The sequence below is a fragment of the Lacerta agilis genome, chromosome 3, assembly GCF_009819535.1.
Source record: "Lacerta agilis isolate rLacAgi1 chromosome 3, rLacAgi1.pri, whole genome shotgun sequence".
Taxonomy (NCBI): domain Eukaryota; kingdom Metazoa; phylum Chordata; class Lepidosauria; order Squamata; family Lacertidae; genus Lacerta; species Lacerta agilis.
In genome coordinates, this window is record NC_046314.1 from 5505995 (window position 1) to 5528743 (window position 22749).

The window sequence follows — 22749 nt, forward strand, 5'->3', positions numbered from 1 at the left end:
TCCTTGAAAAGCAATCTACATGAGCATTTAGTGAAGTCCCGTTTCTGACGCTCTGGAGAATCACATGATTCTCAACCCCCACCCTTATTTTATTCTCACAGCCCAGTGAACATCGTGGCCGAGTGGGGTTTTGAACCCAGGTCTCCCTGTTCCTAGACCAACATCCTAACCAAAATACCACCCTGACTCCCCGGTGTTCCCTTTATGGCAGAGATAGGGGACCTGTGACCCTCCGGAAGTTGCTAGACTACAACGCCCATCATCCCTGACTTTTGGCAATACTGGCTGTGGCTGATGGAAGTTGCAGCCCAACAATATCTGGAGGGATACAGGTTCTCCCTCTTGCTTTTTGGTTCCTTTCAATACGATGTGGGCCAAAGAGGAAAACCAGAACTAGCCCGCAATCTTGGAGTCAAGTGAAAGCTTCACATGACCAGCAACTACATGGAATATCTTGTATTTTGCTCTTGTGAATCACCCTAAGATCTTTTGATGAATGGTGGAAAGTAAGTAAGTTAGTAAGCAAATAACTAAATACATACATACATACCCACCCACATAGCTAGAGATGATTTTCAATCATTTGGAACTATCTTCAGATTATTTATCATTGCACTGTTTTCAAGTTTCCACTTGAAATGTATGGCTGCAGTGAGCAGTGAAAAGTTGCTGCCACTTGGCTGTTCGCCTGGGGGAATTGCTATTTGCCCGAGGCTAGTGGCAATATTGATTTATTTACTTTTCAAAAAGACTTTCATGTTCAATATCTACACAGCATATTTAAATGCAACTCAGTGTTTTCACAGACAAACCTGTGCCTCAGATTCCAGTGCAAAGCCAAGTCACCTGGGACTTACGTTTCAGAGTAAAGAAACAGAGTGCCGTAGTATTGTACAACCACTTTTAGAAGAACAAAAATACTGGAAAGAGATTTGGGACATAATTGCTTTCATCATAAATTTATAAACATTTTTCTGAAATACAGATAGAAAACAAATGCCGTTTGTAGTATTAGCTGGAATATGAAAGTCAGTGATTGTTTACAGCCTGGTTACCAGTTTGGCAGCGAATGAACCAAATTCCAACTTGGTTTAATTGTCCATCTAAAACTGTCTACCGTATATGATGATTATGTATATGCAACATAACATTCCCTTCATTTAACATGAAGATGAACTTTAGTAATGTAAATAAAAACTTCCTAGTTTAAGCCTCAACGCCATATGTGGCACAGCACATCAGGCATTAAAATCAGTAGTGTTAAGTGTTACAACTAAAGATACATGACCTTCTCTCAGACATTACCAGCTGTGAGGAAACAGCATTTAAGATTTACATACATTAAGTATACATGAGTGCAAAATTTATGAGACGATTTTGAGGTAAAGGCTCATCTAAACCACTATTCTTAGAGGGGAAATTACCACTCAACTGGCACGACTGAGCCAGATTTAAATGCTTTCACCCCATTCACACTAATCAGGTTGGAGTAACCTCTCTCAACCTGAACAATATATTTTTCTTCATTAAACAATCTATTTGGTCTCAATATCTTGAGATATAAATTGGTATCAATAAATTATTATGACTGTCTTCCAAATTGCCTCTTGTCTTCTTAAATGTAAGGGACAGAATCAAGAGAACATTTATGCCAACTTGATTTAAGGGTTAAAGTGAACCATTTAAATCAAATTGAATTCAGGACGTTTCGTGTATTTCAACTGAATTGTGCACTACTTTGTACAACTACTTATTGCTTTTAACAATCTTCTGTGCTTCTTTCAGAAGTGTGGCAACATCTTCATTATCCTTGTCTTCAAAATCTGGCTCCCAGTCAGAGTCTTCATCAGTAGGGTCACACTCTTCTTCCTCTTCGTCATCATCTATAAAGCTGTCATTCAAGTTGTATTCATTGGGCTCACCATCATTATCACTATCCTCATCCAAAACACTTCTTCCTGTGGAGTAAAAAAAGAAAACACCCTTAAAAGAAGATTAAAAACTGGAATGATAGTGGTGTAAGACCACAATATTATTTAATATTTGAAATGTATCAACTAAATCATATCACTTAACATTTGACCTTCCCAGTACAAGTTACTTTACAGTTACATTTGCTATACGAGTGTATATAGGTGCTGCATGTTAGTCAATATGAGCAACAATATGAAAATTTGTCCAAAATTTGTAAATCAAGGTCATTATGAGCCAAGCCTACAATACCACTCATGTCTGGGTCCAACTCGTGCTGGGCCTGTCACAGGTCCAGCAATTCTGCTGCTGACCAACACTCTCTACTGCCCTTTGCTAAAATTTATTCTGATGGCATGGTGGTAGGGATTATAGCAGCATCTTTAAATCCTGGATGCTTGCATTGTGTGGACATCCATTAATGTCAGAGAGCCTAGGAACGGGGAGTTTCCCAGTGACAGCAGAACCTTCTATGCCCTGAGTGACAAAAAAACTCCTAGCTACAAGAATACATGGGCTGGAGCATCCAGATGCCTCTGCCCTTTCTAAGATTAACCTCCTTCACTAGAGTAAATTTTAAGAAAGGGCAGGGGACTGACAGGGGACCTTCTGCTAACTCACTGTTACCCATTATAGACTGAAAAAGAAAGAAGCGTAGCTGAAAAGCTGTAAGGAAGATATTCAGGAAAGGGGCCTTACAAGAACTACCGGTATTTCCCAACAAGTCTTCCCCATGCTAAACTGGTGGTCATTTTCAACGCAAGGTACACACAGCTAATGTATTTTCACATGACTTGCACTACAATTTCATATACTTCAACTGTCAATGTTAACAAACAAATGTCCAGGAATCAGCACATTTCTCACAGATAACCTGATACAGCTGTCAAGTGCCCTTTAGAGATCAAATTCTCTTTGTTACTTTAGGAACATAAACTGTATTGTGTATTACTTGGTTTGCCATTAAAAGATCATGTTTGGCATATTAAAAGTATGGCTTATTCAGACTAGAAGAACAAACTGAATTTACTTTTTAAACTGTTATTTGTGACAAATGGAGCTGCAAGCTTCTACAAGCTGCTAAATCGTAAGGAATCTGGCAGCTCATTTTAGCAGTTTATGAGCAGGCAAAGCAATAAAAAAGGAGAAACCATCAATGTTATAGCACAATAGAAAGGAAAGTATTATATACTGCGGATAATATCTTTTCCAGTGTTAAGCAGACATAAAGCATTCATTTCCAATAAAAAAGAACTGGGAAAATGCAGCAGGAGAGATCATGTCTCTATGAATACTACTTTAAATTTAAAACAAAATAAAAAATAAAAAAATCCTTCCAGTAGCACCTTAGAGACCAACTAAGTTTGTTCTTGGTAGGAGCCTTCGTGTGCTTGCACACTTCTGCAGATACAATGAAACAGAAGTCACCAGACCCTTATATATAGTGAGAGAGTGAGGAGGGGTTTTACTCAGAAGGGTGATGGGAATGAGTGATTGGCTGACGGGTGTGGAAAACCTGTTGATGACTGTTAACGACTGCAATTAGTCCTAAAGGAAAAAGCAAGGGGTGAGATGGCTAAAGATAGCTTTGTCTTGTATAATAAGATAAGAATCCAATGTCTTTGTTCAGACCAGGTCTCTCGGTGGTTTTGAGTGTGGTAATGAGTTGCAATTCAGCAACTTCTCTTTCCAGTCTATTTCTGAAATTCCTTTGTATTAAGACAGCTACTTTGAGATCTTGTATAGAATGTCCTGGGAGATTGAAGTGTTCTCCTGCTGGTTTCTTTGTCTTGTAATTCCTGATATCAGATTTATGTCCATTTATCCTTTGGCGTAGGGTTTGGACTGTTTGTCCAATAAGCTCATACCAAGAACAAACTTAGTTGGTCTCTAAGGTGCTACTGGAAGGATTTTATTTATTTATTTTTTTGTTTTGACTATGGCAGACGAAGACGGCTACCTACCTGTAACTGGAACTTTGAATTTAAGTAGCCTTATTTTCTCAGCTATTGATTTCTGCTTCTTTGCGGTTGTCATATTTATCATGGATTTCTAAAAATGGAAGGTTTGCCTGGGTTGAAACTTGCTTCTATATCCTTCTATATGTCATAGTTCAAAAGTTTCCAGGCTGGGGAAGGAGGCTTTAGAAAAAATAGTGGAAATCTTTTTGTGTGGTTTTCTCCTCTTGGGCCGTCACATTTCTGAGTAAAGATATACTCTGGTTTTAACCTGAATGGCCATCAGTCTCTATTCTGCCTTGTAAAGCAGAAGCCTTCTAACTGTTGAGAGTCAATAGTTTTTGCCAGGTTTTCTGTAGGCCAGCAAAAATATTTGAAATATCCTACTAATCATATTATCTTTTGTTGGGCTACTACACTGGTGCTATTTAGACCGTATGCAGTCAAGATGCACTTTTAAATAAAAGACATACAGGTGATACACAAAAAATGTGAATATTGTGGAAAAGTTCATTAATTTCAGGAATTCAACTTAAAAGGTGAAACTAATATATGAGATAGACTCATGACATGCAAAGCGAGAGATGTCAAGCCTTTATTTGTCATAATTGTGATGATTGTGGCGTACAGCGGAATGGAAACCCCAAATTCACAATCTCAGAAAATTAGAATATTAAATGAAATCATCAAAACAAGGATATACAGAAAGTATATGAGAAAGAAATTACTCAGAGCTATTTATCCATTTGGAAATACACAGTATCCTAACCTTTTTTAACAGCCTTCGGTCTTGTCTGCCTCCTCTCAGGTTCTAAAGGGGGGAAAAATACCATTACCAAGGCAACAATAGAAATAAACCATTCCATATTTTCATAGTATCTGAGAGCCGAACTACAATAGGCATGCAACACGTTTGCCATATCGTTGGCTGTCTTTGAAAGCAGACTTTCAAAAGCAGCTTGCCAAAAAGCCTGGGGGAAGGAGAAGGTCCAAGACTGCAATCTGAGCACACTTACTGAGGAGCAAGTAACCTCCTCAGATGGACTTACTTCAATGTAAATGTGTATAGGATCACACTGTAAGACTTCAATCCTACACACACAAAAAGGGGTACAACCCACCAAACACAGTATGTCTTACTTCTGAGTGAACATGCAAAAGATTGCGCTGCAAACCCATTTAGACTCTGAGAAATAGTTACGTTACTGCATATAGGTATGGACAGGTTCTTGTATCTCAGCTGCAATACAGCTGCATTATATTTGTACCATTTGAGCATTTGATTTTGTTGGCCAGTTTAATTTTTAGCTTGAAAATCTTAACAACGAAAAGCATCCCTTCTTATGAGCGTGCTGAGCACCACCTAGGCCCACTGTTTGGCCCTCCTCACTCAGTTGTATTAACAGATATAGATTCTAAATTTCCTATATAATGAAACCAAAACACTTTACCTGGTGGTACAGTGTGTTTGTATTCCAGCTTGTGCTGTGGATTTTTCCTGCAAAGAAAAGGGAGGGTGGGGGGAAAGAGATGAAACCTGAACTTCCCATTGTATAGTCTTCATAACTTTAATAATGTTTTCTAACCACTGAAAGCTACAACCATAATGCTCCAGGGGGCTGTGTTTAAGAGGGAGGAGAAATCAGTTGCTTTGTGTACTTTAACTTCAAAGTGTTTAACTGATCCTTTCAGGGAGAAACAAAATAAAAAATAAATAAATCCTTCCAGTAGCACCTTAGAGACCAACTAAGTTTGTTCTCTAAGGTGTTAATGGAAGGATTTTTTATTTTTGACTATGGCAGACCAACACGGCTACCTACCTGTAACTTTCAGGGAGAGAAAGAAAAAAGGCAGGCAAAATATGGTAAATGCTTTTCATCTTTGTTAAAAAGGGAGGACAAGTACAATGTCGCTTAATCAAATTGGAGGTTTCTTTTCTCACTTCCAGACGAATAAGTTTTCAGTCTGAGCCCTTGGTTTAAGTTTTTTATTGTTGGACAATCTACCGGTAAATGTATTGAAGAATGATGTGCATATCTATCAAAAATGGAAAGATTAAGAAGGTAAACAGTACAAAGTATTGAGTATTTAGAAAACAGGAAAATTAAATTACTTTTAAAAGGCCTTGAATGTAAACCAATCAACTATGTGGTTTTACTGTGCAGTGGTACCTCTAGTTGTGGACACGATCCGTTTGCATCCTCGAAAAGTCTGCAACTAAAGCAGCACTTCTGCGCGCGCACACACGTTCACAAGTCGAAAAGATGCAACATGAACCTAACGCAACACAAGGTATGACTGTATGTTTTTTTTAAAAAAATCAATGTATTGTGTAATTTGCACTTGCAAAACAAAATTATATCTACTGGTTGCAGAAAGCAATTCAGACTACTATTTTTTCTCCCCCAAGCCTCCTTCTCCTCTGCAGCCCTGAAAATCTTCTCCAGAGGCTTAGGAAGAGCTCCTGAACTGTGTGGGATTTGTTGTACAGGGATGTGGTGTGCTTGTGTGTGGAGGGGGTGGGGGAAATCACCTGAATTGGGACAGAGGAACCTTGTGCAAGTGGTAGCGAGAGGGGAAGAGAAAGATAGGATCTCCCCCCCCCCTAATCTCCCCTTGCCGTAGTTGCCTTTTTAGAGGTACATGTGGTTCTTTGAAAGTGGTGTACCAAGTCTCATTTTCTGGGTGCATCTTTCTGGTGCTGCCAAGTAGAACTTTTCTGAGAACCTACACTCATCTTCGGTTGGGTCTGGTCAACCCAGGAAGTGGTGTCCCAGTTGTGGAAAGTGATTACTGTACTTCTATCCAGTGCTATTTTTCTAGACAAAGAGGTGCCGGAACTCACAATGAACTCCTTCCTTGTTCTCTTATAATGGCAATGGCACCCACCTGACAGGTGCCAGAACTGAGTTCCAGGAAGTTCTGATTGAAAAAAAAGCCCTGCTTCTATCACTTTGTATAAGGCACTTTGTAAAAGGGATGTGGGTGGCACTGTGGTCTAAATCCTTGAAGCCTCCTGGGCTTGCCAGTCAGTAGGTCAGCGGTTCAAATCTGTGTGACAGGGTGATCTCCTGTTGCTCTGTCCCAGCTCCTGCCAACCTAGCACATCGAAAGCACACCAGTGCAAGTAGATAAATAGGTACCGCTGTGGCAGGAAGGTAAATGGCATTTCCATGCGCTCTGGCACTCATCACGGTGTTCCATTGTGCCAAAAGCGGTTTAGTCATGCTGGCCACATGACCCAGAAAACTGTTGGTGGAAAAACGCTGGCTCCCTCGGCCTGAAAAGCGAGATGAGCACTGCACCCCATAGTCGCCTTTGACTGGACTTAACCGTCCAGGGGTCCTTTACCTATAAGGCATTGGACTTCAATTTGCTACCCCTGTATTTTTAGTAGTTGTGCAGGGGAGAGAAATTCAACAAGCTTCTCACCCTTACAAAACCAGCTGTGCCTGCTAAATTTTTCTTTTCTATACAGCTACAACAGCCCTTTCCTTCTCTGAATTTGATCAAGCTGAGAGTAGGGAGTAGGGGAGTAATGGACACACATGGTAACATTTTTAAAGGGGCTCCCATGGTGTAAGTTGGAGTTGACAATGGGACATTCTGCTCTGAAGAGTCCTCCAACAGTTAACGAAAACCAGAAAGGAGGTCTGAAGTATTTCATTGGAGAGGACATTCCAGTTTCAGTGCCATTATTGTATTCACCCATCTGATCTCATGTGAAACAGAGTTTCACATGAGATCAGATGTTTGAAGCAAGCCAAAACTGTCCAGTGCAGACACAACACTTAACCATGGTTAGCTGCTCAAACTTGGTCAAGAAACAGTCTCCAACATTGTAAAACCACCCAGAACTGTTATCTATGGTTTGTCATGGTTTCACAGCCCTTAACAAGAGTTTAGACAAAGCTGTAATTAAAATTTTTATCTGCACAGGTTAAAAACCTGGTGTTTTTAAGCTTATCATGATAAGGCACATTTGACACATCAAATGCCAGGCTAGATTTGAGATATTTAATTATCACAATTTAAAATAAAATTCAGGGATATAAGCACATGCCCTCTCTCAAAAATATTAAATGGAATAATTTGTAGTAGGCAAAAATTCTAACCTGTAGCAAGCAGTTCCATAAGGGCATTCAGGTCTGTTATCATTGTCAGCTTGAGTTACAGATTCCGTATCACGATAATCACTATCTCCGGGGTGACTGAACTGCTGAAAATGTATAGGATTTTTCCTGTGAAATTAAAAAGACACCATAAGCTATACTGAAAAGATGTAATTCATGTAAGCAGAGCTAGAAAAATGCCATGCAACAAACTAAACCAAGCATGTATCTTCTTAATGCAGCCCCCTGGTTATGGTTATCTACAGGACAGAACACTAATATCCTATTCTTTCTTACCCTAGAAAGTAATTTCAGTAATTCTTCAGCATGCCATTACTTCTTGCTTCCAATCCACTTTTATCTCAGGAGTGCATCCAGACTAGATTTCCTTTCATTATTACTTATAGAATGTTGAGGAATAACAGATAATACACCGTTACAAATACCTCAGATATCTACTCTGTCTACTCAAAGAGGACTTTTCCCAGCATTATCCAACTGTATATAAAATGTTCAGGACACTTGCAGTCCCTGGTGCATGTTACATGATAGCCATTAGAGTTAAGCAAAAAGTACATCCAGGCAGATGGTTGATAAGCTCTGTTCCAATATTCATTTTACTTGCAATGCAAGAACAATTTTTCCAGATTTGCAGATCTGCCCACTAAACCCAATAGGCCTTATCCAAGTGCAGAAGTTTAGCACAGGCTTCCTCAACCTCAGCCCTCCAGATGTTTTGAGACTACAATTCCCATCATCCCTGACCACTGGTCCTGCTAGCTAGGGATCATGGGAGTTGTAGGCCAAAAGAATCTGGAGGGCTGAGGTTGAGGAAGCCTGGTTTAGCACACAATGTTTGTTAAACTTTATCTTCCACCCCAAAACTTCAGTACAATTTTTTTCAAAGGCTATTCGTAGTACAAGCTACAATGCTATTATTGCCTTGTAGAATTCTATTTGCATTTCCTGGAGGAAATTGTTTTTTATTTACCTAGACTGCATATTGCTTAACAGAGCATCACTCTTTAGCTATCTATCTCAATAAAATCCCCTAGATTCACTTCTCATCTGCCACTCATCTGCTCACTCTAGCTTAATTAAAGCAGGCTTTTAACCTAAGAGCTGGCAATATAAGATCTCCATTGCCCACAGTCTACATTACTATATAGCAGGAGGTTATCTGAATCAGTTCACTTAGAAGATTTACAATTTTATTTTACCTATAGCAGCTTCTCCCATAGAGGCAAGCTGTCCTCTGGTGTCTGGTTTTGTTAGAGTTTTGTGGTACATCTTGACTTCCAGTTACGTTAGAAATGCCTGTCTCGGTAGTCGGATTGAGAAGAAGCTCTTGAGTCTCACCCTGGTGAACTGGAGTTTGTGACATGTCCTGATGAAATTGCTCAGGATTACATTTAACATCCTCCAAACTCTTTTCATTTTTATTAGTTGTATCTGTTTCAGGAGGCTGGCAAGCGAGTCCATCTGTGTTGAGCTGTAACTCTTCATTATGAAGTTGACGATTACATTGCCCTGTATGACTTACAGCTCTTTGGGCTAACATTTTGCTGTCATTCTTTTCCATTTTTCTCACAATAGGTTCAGCAGATAGATGTTCTATATCCTGTGGAAATAAGTGTGAAATTATTCATGAAACAGATTTCAGTCCACAACACTGCAGAAGAATAGTGCCTAGTGAAGCTGGATTAATCCCTCAATGTACATGGCATTTTATAGAGCAAAAGCTTAACAAGTCCCTGCCCCCACTGAGCTTATAATATAACTAAACTATTAGAAAAAACAACAGGAGGCAGGAGGAAGAGTCAAGGGTATGAATGGGAGCCTATAGTTATATGTATTTAACCTTGGTCACAATTATGGCTGCAAACCTATGCACGCTAACATGAATTGAAGCCACAGGCCTGAAAGAAGGGATTTGATGAAGGGTTTGAATGGAGATGTGGAGAGCAGGGAGCACTACCTCCATATTCAGAGAAAGCAACATTTACAGCATTAAGAATCTGAATTGGGAAAGATGAAGTTGGCTTGAAACATTACTGAAAGAGACCATGCATGCCTCCGTGCTTGACAAGAGTAGAAGGGCAAACACATTTCCAACCTATCCTGAGCAACTTAGCTTTCCACCTGTGTCTTCAAAAACAGCCTCCATTGTATGCTTTAACACACCTGACTGAAAAATGTCCAATTAGTATTGCAGGAAGAGTTACAAGAATTATTTCCTCTACTGTGCCAAGAAAATACAGGGATTTGAAGTTACCAACATTAAACATATGTATATCTTCAAAGCAGATGTTGAAGGATTGGACATGAGCATCTCTCTTGTGACTAGCTTTGGTTAGTAGGAACTGAAAACATCCAATTCTTCTAATAGAATCTCTCTTGGCTAATACACAGAAGCACAAAAGCTAATGTGGCTTTGCCAGCCAATTTTAGTTCTGCAGTTCCCAAATCCCACACCACAGACAAAATTTTGTGATAGTTCTATCCACCAACTCAAGCTACAGCTTCTGTTGCCCTCACAAATGACTACAATTGAAATTCTAAGCAAACTTATTTGGAAATAAAACCAATTAAAATCTATGTGATATACGTACTTCCAAGGAAGTGTAATTAAAATAAGCTGTTTGGCTCTACTCCAACTTCAAGAATCAAAGGCACAAAAAATATTTGCCACCTACATTTGTCTGTGTATCATGAAGTCATTTGAGCTGGAAGGAATTCTCTTTCCTGGCAATTGGCTTTCCAGGAGGCTACTCTATACTCTATACCCATAACTCAGTGCACTTGACTTGCACACCCAATGATAACCATTTGGAATTGGCTGATCTAATTTGTCTGACTCTAGCAACAGAATGGAAAACAATGAGTTAACTGCAAAGGGACACGGAGAAAGACAGTCTTCAGTGTAACAGAATTCATGTTGTTGTTTTGTTAAGCTTTCATGACAGAGCTTCCAAGTATGGAACAAATTACCATAGTACTCTAAAACAACACCAGATAAGACACGGTGCACATATTATGGGAGAGGGGAACCTCTCTTCTATTGACTGCTAGTCCTGATACACAAAAAGGGTTTGCATAGGGCAGGCATCCCCAAACTCGGCCCTCGAGATATTTTGGGACTACAATTCCCATCATCCCTGACTACTGGTACTGTTAGCTAGGGATGATGGGAGTTGTAGTTCCGAAACATCTAGAGGGCTGAGTTTGGGGGTGCCTGGCATAGGATATAGAAACACAACACAAACAGTAGTTTTAAATATTTGCAACAAAGAGCAGGTCTGTTTACAACACCTGTGTAGCAAGGGCAGCATCTTCATTTTCAGTCCTTTTTTGCTTTTTCCCTGGACTTTGTTTTATTTCTCCACAATTTCCTATGAAAAATTGAAAATGACATTAGTTATCAGAAATGGTGGTATTCAAACTCTGAAGAACTGCACGTTATAATATTTCACAATGCAATAATACAATACAATTTAAAAAACAGACAACAATGCATCACAGTTCTGCTGTTTAAAATCAATTATATTAGAATCATAGAACTGTAGAGCTGGAAGGAACCACGAGGGTCATCTAGCTCAACCCTCTGCAATGCAGAAATCCTTTGCCCAACATGGGGCTTGGACCCATGACCCTGAGATCAGGAGTCTCATGCTCTACCAACTAAGCTATCCAAGTTTCTATAATGCTGATTTGTAAGGATCTTCACAAAACTGAGTACATCCTCAACATGAGCAACATAAAACAAGACAATATAATTTAAGTAGCCTGTAGCAATTGGTGAACACCTCACTCCAATCTCTGTGATGCGGGACAGAATAAAATGGACTCTTCAACTTGTGTCAGTGGATTGAGACTTGGTCCAGATAGGCACTGACCTGCCAACAGTACTGTAAAAATGCTTATACTTCTGAAGAGTTGAGTTCTTTGCAATTGTTTTCAGCTTTCAACCAGCAACTCCATGAACCTCCTTCACTAAGCAGAGCCATGTGGGCCGGAATCCTGCATTGCAAGTGGTTGTACTAGATCAGGGGTAGGCAACCTAAGGCCTGTGGGCCCAATCGACTTCTCAATCCAGCCTGCGGATGGTCCGGGAATCAGCATGTTTTTACATGAGTAGAATGTGTCCTTTTCTTTAAAATGCATCTCTGGGTTATTTGGAGGGCCTGTCTGGTGTTTTTACATGAGTAGAATGTGTGCTTTTATTTAAAATGCATCTCTGGGTTATTTGTGGGGTATAGGAATTCGTTCATTTTTTTCTTCAAAATATAGTCTGGCCCGCCACATGATCTGAGGGACGGTGGACCGGTCCACGGCTGAATAAGGTTGCTGACCCCTGTACTAGTTGACCCTTGGGGTCCCTTCCAACTCTACAATTCTGTGATTCTATTATTCTATATCATCTATATGCTATGTCTTCTACAAAAATTTTAGTCCTATTCTTACTAATCATAGAACTGATTCGAAGAATTGTAAAGCTGGAAGAGACCCTGAGGGTCATTCCCTACAATGCAGGAATCTTTACCCAGACTGCATCTTTACCCATTAGGCCACCTAATGATCCTTCAGTATTTTATTCATAAAACAATTAAAATAATTAAGACAGTTGGAGTCACAAGAACCAATCCTATTTTGCTATTCTGCATTTCCTGTCAAATACTTTGCCTGCATAACGTAATTCCTATTTTTATGCTTAAATTCTATGTTCCATTGTGTGTCCCCCATACACACACACAATGAAGAATGGATATGGACCACAACAATACTTTTAGGTGCTATTATATTAAAGAATTGGTTTCTTTGTACTTTTTATCAGAAAAACTTCATTAAGTATATAAGGATGGCTAGAATATTTTCAGTAAGCATATCTCGTCACAAGTCTTTTCCTTCAGGTGAAGCAACCTAGCTGACAATGGGTCTGCTATCTTCAACTGGGGGTACAACCAATCAGTTTGGTCAGGAGCACCCAATTCTCCCTTTATCAAGGCTTTCAGAATCAATAATGTGGAGGGGGGCACCATAAAGTCTTGCAGGGTTTAATGGTCTAGAGACTAAGAAGTGGAAACAACACTGATAACATGTGCAGACTTTGTATAGTTGTGTTAACCACATTTTTAAGAAGATAGCATGCAATGAAGACAAGAGTAAAGTCTCCCAGAATAACTGTTGCATAATAAGTGAATTGCACACTCACCTTTTCCTGAACCTGAGGCTGATGAACTTTGGACTATTACGTCTGCTTGTAGCATCCATGCTGGAAGCACTCTTTTCCTTTGAGGAAGTCTTACTTCTTCATTTTCAGAAATGCTAGCAGAAAACTGGAAAATGTAACATTAATTTGTGAAATAAATGAGTGGAATTCAATGCTAGTCCTACACAGGAGTCCTGCTCAGGACACTGACGTTAACTGACAGATTATGTTCGGTCCATTAATTTCAATTCCAAGTAGGACTTGGGTATACATAATATATATTGGATTCAATTACCATCATTAGTATTTCCATAACTGGATTTGTGCAGCTATGTCAGTAACTTGTGTTATCCCTTGTTAAGCGTTGTTTCACCTACTTAAGGCTGAAAGGCAAGAGGCTACAGTGCTAATAGACAGGCTCTTCCCTCCCACCAAGGTACTGGTGACATCCATTCTTACTTCATTCTCCCCAGCTAAACACTAAAAAGCAGGAAGAGACAAAGAGAATACCACCCACAATATCTTGAAAGTGGAAAGACCTGTTGTTTGATGCATGAATTCTGCCACAAATACTGAAAAAAAATGTTTGGGCAAGAGTCCACACTGCAGGACAGAAACCTTGTTAAAATGAAAATTGGTGATACACCAAACACAAGTCATTGTTTAGCGTAGCAGGCACCGGCATAATATCTAAAGAAGGCACAAAGGAACTGAGGAAATGTATCCTAGATCATTTTGGGTACATTTTGTATTACATTTCCCTCCCAAGGAAAATAGTTTCATGCTGACCAGATGCAACATTTAGTCTCCTTTGTGGAGTGGCACAGTTGGTTTTAGTCAGTCTGCCTCATGCAACTTGGAAAACAAGTCTAACACATAAGACAGAGCTGCTAGATTTAATCTGAGAAAGGAACAAGCAACATTATTCAGAAACAGAACCTATGAAACAGTCTAGTCCATGCCATCATGCTCAATGTGTATCCACAGCAGTCATCCCATAAAGTTCCATCAACTTGTCCATAACGAAAACACAAACTATTCACATCTGCTATGCACCCCAACTTTTATAAGGTACCTTCTGTGGGATTTCAGCTGCTGCTTCTAATCGCGAATTTACTTCCAAAAGTTGGCTCTTGTTGGAGGACATTGTTTGCTGTGATGAAGGCTGTCCACGAGGCATCTTGGTTTGCTGAAGTGACGAGGTAGCTCGATTTGGTATGTCTTCTACACAGAGGTTCCCATTTTTCCTATCGCATGACACAAAGGCTCTTTGTAAAATAATCATGATGTATCACTAATCAGTTATGTCACACCTTGCCTGCAGAGCTGGCAGACTCTCACCCTTTCTCCAACACCCTCCCGTGGAGTGTTTCTTCAGCCTCTCCTTGAGAGTCCTCTGGGCAGCTACCGCCGGCACCCCTGGTCTCTGACTCCCCCCCCCCCCCGCAAGATGTGCCTCCTCGCACTGCTCCACAGGGGCCTGGGACTTATCTGTCCATTCCCAACAGCAAGGGCTGGCGGACTGGCTGCCTTGCTTACTCCGAGGCCACCTCAGCTCCTGGCAATCAGCATCCCCTGACCAGCCCCAGAGGCACCATTCGCCTTCTGAGCTTGTAGCCAGGGCTGCTGCAACACACAGCTGTGCAAGTCTTAGGAAGCAGAGATGCAGGACGACATCAGAGGAGAGAGGAAAGAAAAGAAGGACAGAGGCCAGTGTTGCCCATGGCACCCCTGACCATCATTCAAGGCACCCCAAGGTGCCATGGCACACAGGCTGAAAACCACTGCACTACACTGTTTTGTAAGCAGAAAGCAGAGTCAACAATGCTACTTTTTTCCATTTATCATTAACACTTGATAAAAAAGCAATTTTCTCTCTCTTGGATACTACAGAAAAAAAATCTACAGTCACTGTGATGTTGCACTTTTGCACTTAATTTTCTGGCACAGCAACTCTTATTATGTTTTCTCTTCTCAGGAAAATATTCTTTTTTTTCTATCTTCTAACATCATAGGAGGATTAGTCATTTAAGTTAATATATACTAGTATGACTGTACCATAATCTTCAAACAACATTGTGCACATGAAGAACCTTTTACACCATCTTAATTTTTCCATGGAATATATGGCACAGCTTAGTACCTGTAGTGCTAAACAACCAACAAGATAAATAATATATTATGCTAATGGCTATTACCTTGACTCAAACAAATTTTGACTTATTTAGCATATTATACAGTCAGGCTGGGGAACCTGTGACCCTCCAGATGTTACTAGACTCCAACAGCAAGGCCCATAGTCAGGGATGATGGAAGCTGAAGTCCAACAATATCTGAAGACCACATATTTCCCACTTCTACAGTATGGAAAGATGAAACTGTTATACAAACACTTGTTCTAGATTTTCACATCATTACCTTAGCAGACTTTCCTCCTCTGAAGAAATGAAGAGAACCCTGAAGATATATTTGTCTACTAGCAGGGAAAATCTGTCACCTGGACTCAGCTGATGCCATCTATCAGTATCCATTGGCAATAGTTCGTCATTTTCAGTCGGCTGATAAAAACAGGGGTTTACATGGACCTGCCAATTAAGAAGAGACCCTTACTACAAATAATATGGCCAAATTACAGACTCAGGCCTAATTACCTTATTTTGAAATAGACTACCACTTTTATCCCAATCTCTGTTAGGAGCATTAAAGATGAAAGCTAGAACATGTAAAATCAGAACTAACCTCCAAGACTGATTTTTATTATTTTTATTGCACTGAGAAATAGGAAACAGTTACCGGTTTGATGCTAAGCTGGTCACCAACTACCTTCAGAATAGCATGTTTCCTGGATACTCTTTTATCTGTAATCTGGAAAGACACAAAACCATCAGGTGTCAACAGTGGGGGCATAAAACCCCACAATAAAGATATCTAAAAATAACAAAGCCACTATATAGTTTTTACTGTGATAGCAAAATTTGTTAGCTTCACTTTTTAGTATAAAAATATTGTTCACTTTGTTAACAAGTTAAATGCTAAAAACTTTCATCAAAGCCAAGAAAGCAAAATAGAAATCTGAGTTTTATTAAAATAAGAGGCTACCTTCCATTTATATATTAAAAAACCCTCCTAAAACCTTCCTCTATTTAGATAACTCATTCTAGGGAAAATTGGTAATTCCAGACAATGGTGTTTAGAATACTTTGTGTAGTTGCAACATTAAAGTTACCAGTACTTATTAAGATCTTACATATGCTTGAAGCATCAATATAAAGTAGGATATGTGTTGGTTATAGGAATATACTGAGGGTGGGGGTGATTTTTTTTTTAGCTATAAAGGACATCTACAAGAAAAAGTTCACTCTCCAAATTCATGCCTTATAGATAAATTATTGATAGATAACCATCCTATCTGGCCTACAAAGGGAAGAGTAGTAGAAATTAATAAACTATCACCACAACTAGTATAGTAATTAAAAGCACCAATATAAAACCAATTGTACAAACTAACAAACACAAGAAACTAATACAACTAAGAGGAAAAGTAATTAAAGCAATTATAACTGAATTTAGAGAAGTCACTTCCCAAGAACATCCTCTGATTACTTCTAAATGGGTAAATAACATACTCTATCTATGGGCTTCAAAAAGTATAGTGAGGGGGATATATTTACAGTACTGTATCAGTGGATTGTGACCTCTAGTGTGCAATACAGTTAGTGCACTTGACCAAAAAGACAACTCAGGGAAAAAGGGGATGGGGACATGGGGAAAAGGCCCCCCTCCACTCACAGTGCTTTCTTCACCCTGTGTTCTCCTCCAGCTACTAGGAATATTCCCAGCAACAGACAGCAGCAACTGGAACTACTCCCGGACTCGTGGCCATAGAACTGTGTGTAATTATGAGGGTTTACACAACTCGCCTCGTGCATTGAGAACACTGGTCATTTTAGCTAGCTCCTTTGTTCACTGATTGCACATTCAGCCATATGAAGTAGCTCTATGTACATAGAAGCACAGAAATCTTAATTTGGGTAGTGCTGCTAACTGGAAAACTAGGATACTAACTGGGATCCCACAGCCCCACCATATACACTTCCAATGTGTGTGAGGCTCATGCAAACTTCCCCGACACATCAGATGAAGAAACAAAAACAGTTTGCTCAGCTTCAGCCAATGCAAGGAACTGCTGGGCAACAGGAATCAGGGAAGACTATCCTCAAGTTCCATGGCCTCCTAAACAGCAAGACTACTGTACTTTCAGCAGTGAGTGAGCAGTACACCCTTAGAGTGCAATTCACACACACCAATAACATTTGAGGTGGAAAAGGGAGCCTCTCAGTATGCCTTTAGCTAATTTTGCTTAGTGTCCTTGCATGCGTATAAAGCTGGCCTTCCGACCAGAAGTCTGTCTCTTTGCACACCAGATTATGCAGTGCAAAATGCATTGGGAGCTACAAGACTAAATATACTGGATAGAATTCCTAGGATTGTACAAAGATTGCATCTAGTTTTGTGTTCTGTTATAGCATGTTTGGTCATGAATACAATAATAATAAAACACCCAGTTTAAACCTAGCTGACTCTAGGGAAAAAGCAGCTTCCCCTGCAAGTCTCCCAGTCTCTCACCTAAAAGTGGAGATTCCAAGACACATTATTAAGAGAGCAACCCAAGCCCAGATCTATGAAGAGCCACTGCAGTAGGAGAAACATAGAAAGCTGCCTTATACCATTGGTCCCTCTATCTCAGCATTTTCGACACTGACTGGCAGCAAGGGCTCCAGTATTTCAGACAGGGAGTCTCTCTCTCCCAGCTCAGTCTGGAAATGCCACTGGAGGGTGTTGAATCTGGGACGCTCTGCTTGCAAGGCAAACACTCTGCCACTGAGCTATGGCCCATCCTAAATAAATTCAGCCCGGACACTGAGATCCAGCACCGAGGGCCTTCTGGCGGTTCCCTCACCGCGAGAAGCAAAGCTACAGGGAACCAGACAGAGGGCCTTTCCGGTAGTGGCGCCCGCCCTGTGGAACGCCCTCCCATCAGGAGTTAGAGAGATAAACAACTACCTGTCATTTAGAAAATACCTGAAGGCAGCCCTGTTTAGGGAAGTTTTTAATTTGTGACTCTGTATTGTATTTTGGTATTTGTTGGAGGCCACCCAGAGTGGCTGGGGAGACCCGGCCAGATGGGCGGGGTATAAATAATAAATTATTATTATTATATTATAAATAAATAGGAAGCTGCCTTATACAGACCACTGGTCCCTCTAGCACAGTTATTGTCTGCACAAACTGGCATCAATAGCTCTCTGGCATTTCAGATAGGGAGCCTCTCCCTCTCCCAGCCCAGTCTGGAGATGCCACCCAGGAGGTTGAACCGAGGACCTTCTGCATGCCAAGCAGACTCCCTGCCACCAAGCCACAACCACCTGGAGTAGCCGCTGTAGACTTTTTCCCCCTCTCGGAGAGATGCTGCGAAAGACTTGCAGCCAAAAAGTTGAAAAGCCTTCCCCTCCTAGCCAGTTCTGGAACATACCGAGCCTTACACGCAACTCCACCCCGACCCACCCGCCTACCCCAGACACCTCTGGAGCGCCGGCAGGGGGGGGCACTTACTCCCAGCAGCAGGGCACCTCTTCCTATCACTGTCTCCCCAGGCGGCAGCACCACGGGGGGGCAACCCCCGTCCGCCGGCGCCAACTCAAACCCTGGCATGAAGGTCCAGCAGGGCTTCCCCGCCACAGGGCTTCTCACAGGGAGGGGGACGCAAAACAAGGGCGGACCGCCTCTCCACTTCCGCTCCGGCCTCTCCGCTGAAACGGAGATAAAAAGTTCCGGCCTGCGATGACGATAATAATAATAATAATAATAATAATAATAATAATAATAATAATAATAATAATAATAATAATAATAATAATAATAATAATAGAAGAAGAAGAAGAAGAAGAAGAAGAAGAAAGTTCCTGGTTCGTTATCATCAAACTACATCCCCCATAACGCACTTCGGCGACGGCAGCGTCTCCTCAGAGCCTCTGTGATTACGTCAACTTGAGCGCTGGGGGAACGAATGGCGTTCGAATGGAGAAACCGTTTGGGCCGTTAAAAGGACGCTGCGCGCGGACGAACGCAGGTGAGTGGCAGGCGCTTAGGCGAGTCGCGAGGCGGGCTCGGGGCGGCCCCGCGTTGCTGAGTGGTGACGGCGGTGCCGCGAGCGCTCGAGACATCCAATCGCCGAGTACAAAAGGGGAGGGGGGGGGAACTGGAAGCCGGTTTAGCGATTGGGGGCGTGGTGGGAGAGTATCCCCAGGCTCCCATTGGCCACAGCTGGCCATGTAAACAAACATTGACTGAGCTCGGCCAAGACAATTCGCCTCAATCCTCTCAAAACTTATCAGGGCTGCTAGGAAAAACATATACAAAATATTTTCCTCACACACTTGCATTCTCGATAAACTGACCCAAAGTAACTAGAACCTTCTGGTGCTCACAGTTCATACAAATTTAATTACTTAATAATAAGAATAAGGCCTAGCTGCCCAAATACTCAAAGAAATTCAGAGCAGTTGCATAGCCACCAATTGCACGTGACCACTTTTTAAATTAGAGTCAAATAAATACGTTTCTAACTCAGGTGATTTGGGGGGGGGGGGTGAGGGACAGAAACAAATACATTTTTAACTCAGAGGGGGGACCAAACCAGAAAGTCTAATGGCTCTTTATGTTATATGCAACTCACAGCTACATTCATATGTAAATACAGTATTTTTAAAAACAGTAGCTATTTCCCCTTCCTCAAATCCAAACAGTTGCTACCTCTGTGTTTGCCTTTTGTTTCATTTCCATTTGTAACAGGCTCCTTCACATTCAACTTGTCCAGTGGGTAGAAAGCACAGGTCCAAGATGTTTTCCTCTTGCCCTGGTCTTTCTAGTCACGGGTCCAAGCAGTTTTCTGTTTGCCCAGCTGCTTTCCTTGGGGAAACACACTCTTTTCTGCCGGATTGGCAGTCAGTCTGCGAAAAACCTGACCAATGTTTGCTCCAGTTAAATAGTAAAGAGCAGGTTCCCACCAGGGAGACCAGCCGAAGCCTGGACGAGCCCAAAAGGATTGATACATATTATGAAAACTGGGGGGGGGGAATAGTGTCAAGAGAGGAAGTCCCAAAACATAGAATCATACAATTGTAAAGTTGGAAGGGACCCTGAGGGTCATCTAGTCCAACCCCCTGCAATGCAGGACTCTCAACTAAAGCATCCATGACAGATAGCCATCCAACCTCTGCTTAAAAACCTCCAGGGAAGGAGAGTCCACCACCTTTCGTGGGAGTCTGTTCCATGGTTGAATAGCTCTTGCTGTCAGAAAGTTCTTCCTGGTGTTTAGTCAAAATCTCTCTTCCTGTAACTGGAAGCCATTGGTTTAAGTCCTTCCCTCTGGAGCAGGAGAAACAAGCTTGCTCCATCTTCCATGTCACAGCCTTTAAGATATTTGAAGACAGTTATCAAATCTCCTCTCAGTCTCCTTTTTCAGCAGGCTAAAGAGCAATGCTCTTTTGCAGCCCAAGCAAGGACTGCTGTGCATTTTTGCATTTATTAAGGCAGCTTTGCAACCTGTCTAGGCCCCACATGCAGTCTCATACCATTTTAAAACCTCCCCCATGCCAATAGTCTGTAATTTGTTAGTGTGCTGAGAGCTTTTCGGAAACCCCATTCCCCTTACAGAGCTACACTTCCCACGAAACTCCTGGAAATGTAGTTCTGTGTAGGGAATAGGAATATCCTAACAAATCTCAGCACACATAACAGGCTACGGTCCCTGGGATTCTTTGAGGTAATCATGAGTGTTTAATGTGGTATGATACAGCTTCAGATGTGTAGTGCAGATGGGGCCCAACAATAATCAGTTAAGTGTTTCTAAGCAGAATTGATGTTACAAGTTACACAACAGTTAACACAGCATTCATTGATAATTCTACTTTTTCCAGAAAGGGTGGTTGGTATTTTAACAATATCTGAATTATGAAGAAAGGCTCTAAGCAGACAACTTCCAGAAGAAACAAGCAGACTGTTGCCAGTACTACCTGTAAGAAATTGTCCATTCAACCCTCTGAGCAGATGATAAAAACATGCCAAAGAGATTTTGTGCAGCTGTTCCCGCTAGAAGTCAGTTTAAAAGTTTTTAGTGAACTTGACATTCAGAGTTTATGCAATGCTACAATGACATGCAAAAGCTGGAATCAGACCATTGAGAACTGTGATGATTTATGGAAACATCATTGCTTGACTGTAAGGGCTGTCTGTCAGCGAGAGATTGACGACGACAGAGGAAACGGTTATTCATGGAAGGTAAGCATTTGACTGTGGTGCTGAATGAAGATCTTGCATTCAGATTTTCAGTCCAAGCACAATAGCACCCAAGTTGTTAGGCTCAATTGCCATTTGGTAGGGCCGTTCATCTCAAGTGCCATTCCCATTTAACAAGGTGGTTTGACACAGCATCATAATAGTATGCAGAAAAACATAGCTTAGCTTCCCTCCCACCTTTAATCAATAATAACGATATGTAAAAGAGAACAATGCATTCTCAAGACTTCTGAAAATAACCATCTCCTAACCATACATTGGATATAATAGCCCTTTGGCTAGCACAGTTGCAGCACATGTCTGGTGCCAGAGTAATTACTGAATTGCTTTGCTTGTTAGGCTCTTAATCTTACATTGCACTGCTATAAAACATAGATATCCAACATGGTACACACATCAATATATTTTGGTCTACAACTTTCACCAACCCCCACAACATGGCTAATGGTCAGATATGATAGGAGTTCAAAGGCTTGCAGAATCTTCTGAGGATACCACATTGGCTAGCCTTAGGGTAAATATTTCCATAGTCCACTAGTGGGCAGTAGTAAACCTGTATCTTGAGAGTTCATTTTAACTTGCAAATACATTTTTATGGCGTAAGTCATTCTCAATTTTAGGATGTTTCCATATATAATGCTTGAATAGATCAGCAGAGCAAATGGCTAGAATGTAGTCTCATTTATTTCTGTTACCTTCTCATGTGCATTAGCAGTATTTTAACATGGTACAACCTACATGAAAAAAGTTCCAATGTGTCACATTTAGCAACAGGAATAAGCAGTCTTGAAGTTTTTTTTTTAGGAGAAAGGGAGGGTTGAATTGTTTTTAAAATGAAGTTTTAAAACAGACCTAAGTTCTATTTATGAAATGATCTGCAAACAATGGTTACTTGTGCCCTTAAGAGGAGGGCCAATTTAATTCATTGCTCATGCCTTTCTCATATTTCCCACCCTCAGGTCACGCTCCTGAGAAACTACTGGAAAAGCAAGGTGAAGTATGAATGGCTGAGTGGGAAATATAGCAATATTCATTCCCGTGTTGCCTTGCCAGAAAAAAGCATGTATCCCATGGACGTGGACACCTGGGGAGAAATCCTGGAAGCCGAACTGGAAAGATAAGATGCCCAAATAAGGATCTT

General features: G+C 41.0%; 2 protein-coding genes across 4 annotated transcripts; one reads left to right on the top strand and one right to left on the bottom strand.

The window, feature by feature from the left end:
- Window positions 1-931: 931 nt before the first annotated feature.
- Window positions 932-19359, bottom strand: APLF (aprataxin and PNKP like factor). 2 transcript variants are annotated; one of them, XM_033142697.1, is made up of 11 exons: window positions 19253-19359; window positions 16044-16115; window positions 15669-15835; window positions 14326-14497; window positions 13254-13377; window positions 11354-11433; window positions 9262-9662; window positions 8045-8170; window positions 5381-5427; window positions 4699-4740; window positions 932-1958 (listed from the first exon to the last, which is right to left on the bottom strand). In XM_033142697.1, the coding sequence occupies exons 3-11, from the start codon at window positions 15779-15781 to the stop codon at window positions 1747-1749; spliced, it is 1317 nt and encodes a 438-aa protein (XP_032998588.1). In that variant the 5' UTR covers window positions 15782-15835; window positions 16044-16115; window positions 19253-19359; the 3' UTR covers window positions 932-1746. The 2 variants fall into 2 exon arrangements, with proteins under 2 accessions (XP_032998588.1, XP_032998587.1); XM_033142696.1 differs by lacking the exon at window positions 19253-19359 and adding an exon at window positions 18864-19013.
- Window positions 19305-22749, top strand: FBXO48 (F-box protein 48). Of its 2 annotated transcripts, none has more exons than XM_033142699.1 (3): window positions 19305-19380; window positions 21230-21590; window positions 22568-22749. In XM_033142699.1, exons 2-3 carry the CDS (start codon window positions 21264-21266, stop codon window positions 22727-22729), a joined length of 489 nt encoding a protein of 162 aa, XP_032998590.1. In that variant the 5' UTR covers window positions 19305-19380; window positions 21230-21263; the 3' UTR covers window positions 22730-22749. The 2 variants fall into 2 exon arrangements, with proteins under 2 accessions (XP_032998590.1, XP_032998589.1); XM_033142698.1 differs by lacking the exon at window positions 19305-19380 and adding an exon at window positions 19653-19713.